Consider the following 2,717-nt stretch of genomic DNA (forward strand, 5'->3'; position numbering starts at 1 on the left):
CCCCCCCCCCCCCAGGGGTCCCCCCCACCCATGTCTCACCGATCTGGAAGTAGGAATACGCAGCCAAGGGCTCATTGACCAGGCGGTCACGGCGCGGGTTGCGCGGCTTCAGGTGCATGATGTCGCTCTCGGCCCTCTCATAGGCCAAGGACACGGAGGGGAACTGTGGGGCAGGAGATGGGCGAGGGACCCCTATGTCCATATGGGACCCACACATCCATATGGGAGCCCAATGTCTCCATAAGCCACCCGACAGCTCCTGTGGGGGACCCCAATGTCCATATGAAGGAGCTGGTTCCTCCATGAGGAACCTCAATGGATGGACCATGGTCAATGGGGAGCAGATGGGGGGGACCCCAACATCCATTTGGGAGCCCAATGTATGGATGAGATGCTTCTATGAAGGACCCCAATGTCCATATAAAGAAGCTGGTTCCTGGGTGAGGAACCTCAATGCTCCTCAGCAATGGGATGGGGGGGACCAGGAGGACCATGGACTCACAATGTCAGTGCAGAGCTCGATGAAGAGGATGGTGATGCAGCCCAGGGGCAGGGGGACACTGGCCGTGATGTAGATGAGATACGGGGTCAGCTCCGGGATGTTCTTGGTCAGGGTGTAGGCGATGGACTTCTTCAGGTTGTCAAAGATCAGGCGGCCTGAAAGGAGGGGATGATGTCAACTCATGGCCGAGGAGACAAGGACCAAGGGGTTGAGTGGCCAAAGACCCAAGGACCAAGGACCCAGAGACCCAAACACCAAGGACCAAAAGACCCAAAGACCATGGACCCAAAGACCAAGATGTTGGGTGCCAAAAGGACCAAGGACCAAGGCATTGGGTGCCCAAAGACCAAGGACCCAGAGACCCAAAGACCTAATGACCAAGGACCCAAAGACCCGAAGCCCCATAGACCACGATGTTGGGTGCCCAAAGCCCCAAGGACCAAGGTGGTGGGTGCCTAAAGACCCGAAGATCAAGGACCCAGAGACCCAAAGACCAAGATGTTGAGTAGCCAAAGACCCAAAGCCCCAGTGATGAAGGACCCAAAGCCCCAACGACCAAGGGCCCAGAGACCCAAAGACCAAGGACCCAAAGACCCAGAGGCCCAGAGACCAAGATGTTGGGTGGCCAAACCCCCAATGACCAAGGACCCAAAGACACAGAGGCCCAAAGACCTAATGACCAAGGAGCCAAAGACCCAGAGACCCAAAGACCAAGATGTTGGGTGGCCAAAGACCCAAAGCTCCAATGACCAAGGACCCAAAGACCTAAAGACCAAGGAGCCAAAGACCAAGATGTTGGGTGGCCAAAGCCCCAAAGCCCCAATTACCAAGGACCCAGAGACCCAAAGACCTAAAGACCAAGGACCCAGAGACCCAAAGACCTAAAGACCAAGGACCCAAAGACCCAGAGACCCAAAGACCAAGATGTTGGGTGCCCAAAGCCCCATTGCCCAAGGCTCTGGTTGCCCGGGTGTCCCCATGGCCACTCCATGTCCCACCCTGCTCAACGCCGTTGTCATCCAGGAGGATCATGTCAGCTGCTTGCTTGGAGACGTCGGAGCCGGCGATGCCCATGGCCACCCCGATGTCGGCCTTCTTCAGCGCCGGGGAGTCGTTGACGCCATCGCCTGTCACCGCCACGATGGCGCCCTGGGGACATGGATGTGGGACAGGGGTGGCCAAGGAGCCAAGGAGCCAAAGGTCAAGGTGTTGGGTGGCCAAGGACACAAAGATCCAAGACCCAGAGACCCAAATCCCCAAAGACCAAGGACTTTGCCATAGTGATGGGGACATGGAGATCATCCCCATGTCCCTATATCCCATGCCCCGTATCCCATATCCCATACCCCATATCCCATATCCCATACCCCATATCCTATGCCCCATATCCCATACCCCATATCCCATAACCTCATACCCCATATCCCATACCCCATATCCCATATCCCATATCTCCATATCCATATCCCATACCCCACATCCCATATTCCCTATCTCCATCTCCGTATCCCATACCCCATATCCATATCCCATATCCCATACCCCATATCCTATGCCCCATATCCCATACCCCATATCCCATAACCTCATACCCCATATCCCATACCCCATATCCCATATCCCATATCTCCATATCCATATCCCATACCCCATATCCCATACCCCACATCCCATATCCCATATCTCCATCTCCGTATCCCATACCCCATATCCATATCCCATATCCCATACCCCATATCCCACACTCCATGTCCCCATATCCATATCCCATATCCATTATCCCATACCCCATATCCATATCCATATCCCACATCCATTCCCATGTCCCACCAGCCGCTGGCAGCTCTCCACTATGACCAGCTTCTGCTGTGGTGACGTGCGGGCAAAGACCATCTCGGGGTGGGTCCGGAGGAGACCCTCAAGAGCTTCTGGTGTCATGGCCGCCAGCTCAGCCCCGGTCACCACCCGTGCCCGGGCCTGCCTGTGGTGGGACATGGACAAGTGGGTCCTCAGCCCCCCATCTATGGGGCTGGAGCACCCCAGAACATGGTGGTGTCCACCATGGTCCATCAATGTCAACCATGATCCAGACCCCTCATCCATGGTGCTGGAGCACCCAAGACATGGTGGTGTCCACCATGGTCCATCAATGTCAACCATGGACCACCAATGGCCACCATGGTCGATCAATGGCCACCCTGGACCCCCAAAGGCC

The 2,717-nt window shown here is 56.0% G+C and overlaps 1 protein-coding gene across 1 annotated transcript in view; it reads right to left on the bottom strand.

The window, feature by feature from the left end:
* Positions 1-2,717, bottom strand: part of LOC104402784 (potassium-transporting ATPase alpha chain 1-like) — a gene marked incomplete at both ends in the record, with an annotated part of 5,708 nt that overhangs the window by 1,127 nt on the left and 1,864 nt on the right. Inside the window, 4 exons of the mRNA XM_010010754.1 lie at positions 29-163; positions 503-657; positions 1,501-1,651; positions 2,333-2,483. Of these exons, the coding sequence (XP_010009056.1) occupies positions 29-163; positions 503-657; positions 1,501-1,651; positions 2,333-2,483 (592 nt within the window). The remainder of the gene's footprint in view (positions 1-28; positions 164-502; positions 658-1,500; positions 1,652-2,332; positions 2,484-2,717) is intronic.

This window comes from Nestor notabilis, unplaced genomic scaffold (assembly GCF_000696875.1).
Source record: "Nestor notabilis isolate BGI_N333 unplaced genomic scaffold, ASM69687v1 scaffold11453, whole genome shotgun sequence".
Lineage (NCBI taxonomy): Eukaryota > Metazoa > Chordata > Aves > Psittaciformes > Psittacidae > Nestor > Nestor notabilis.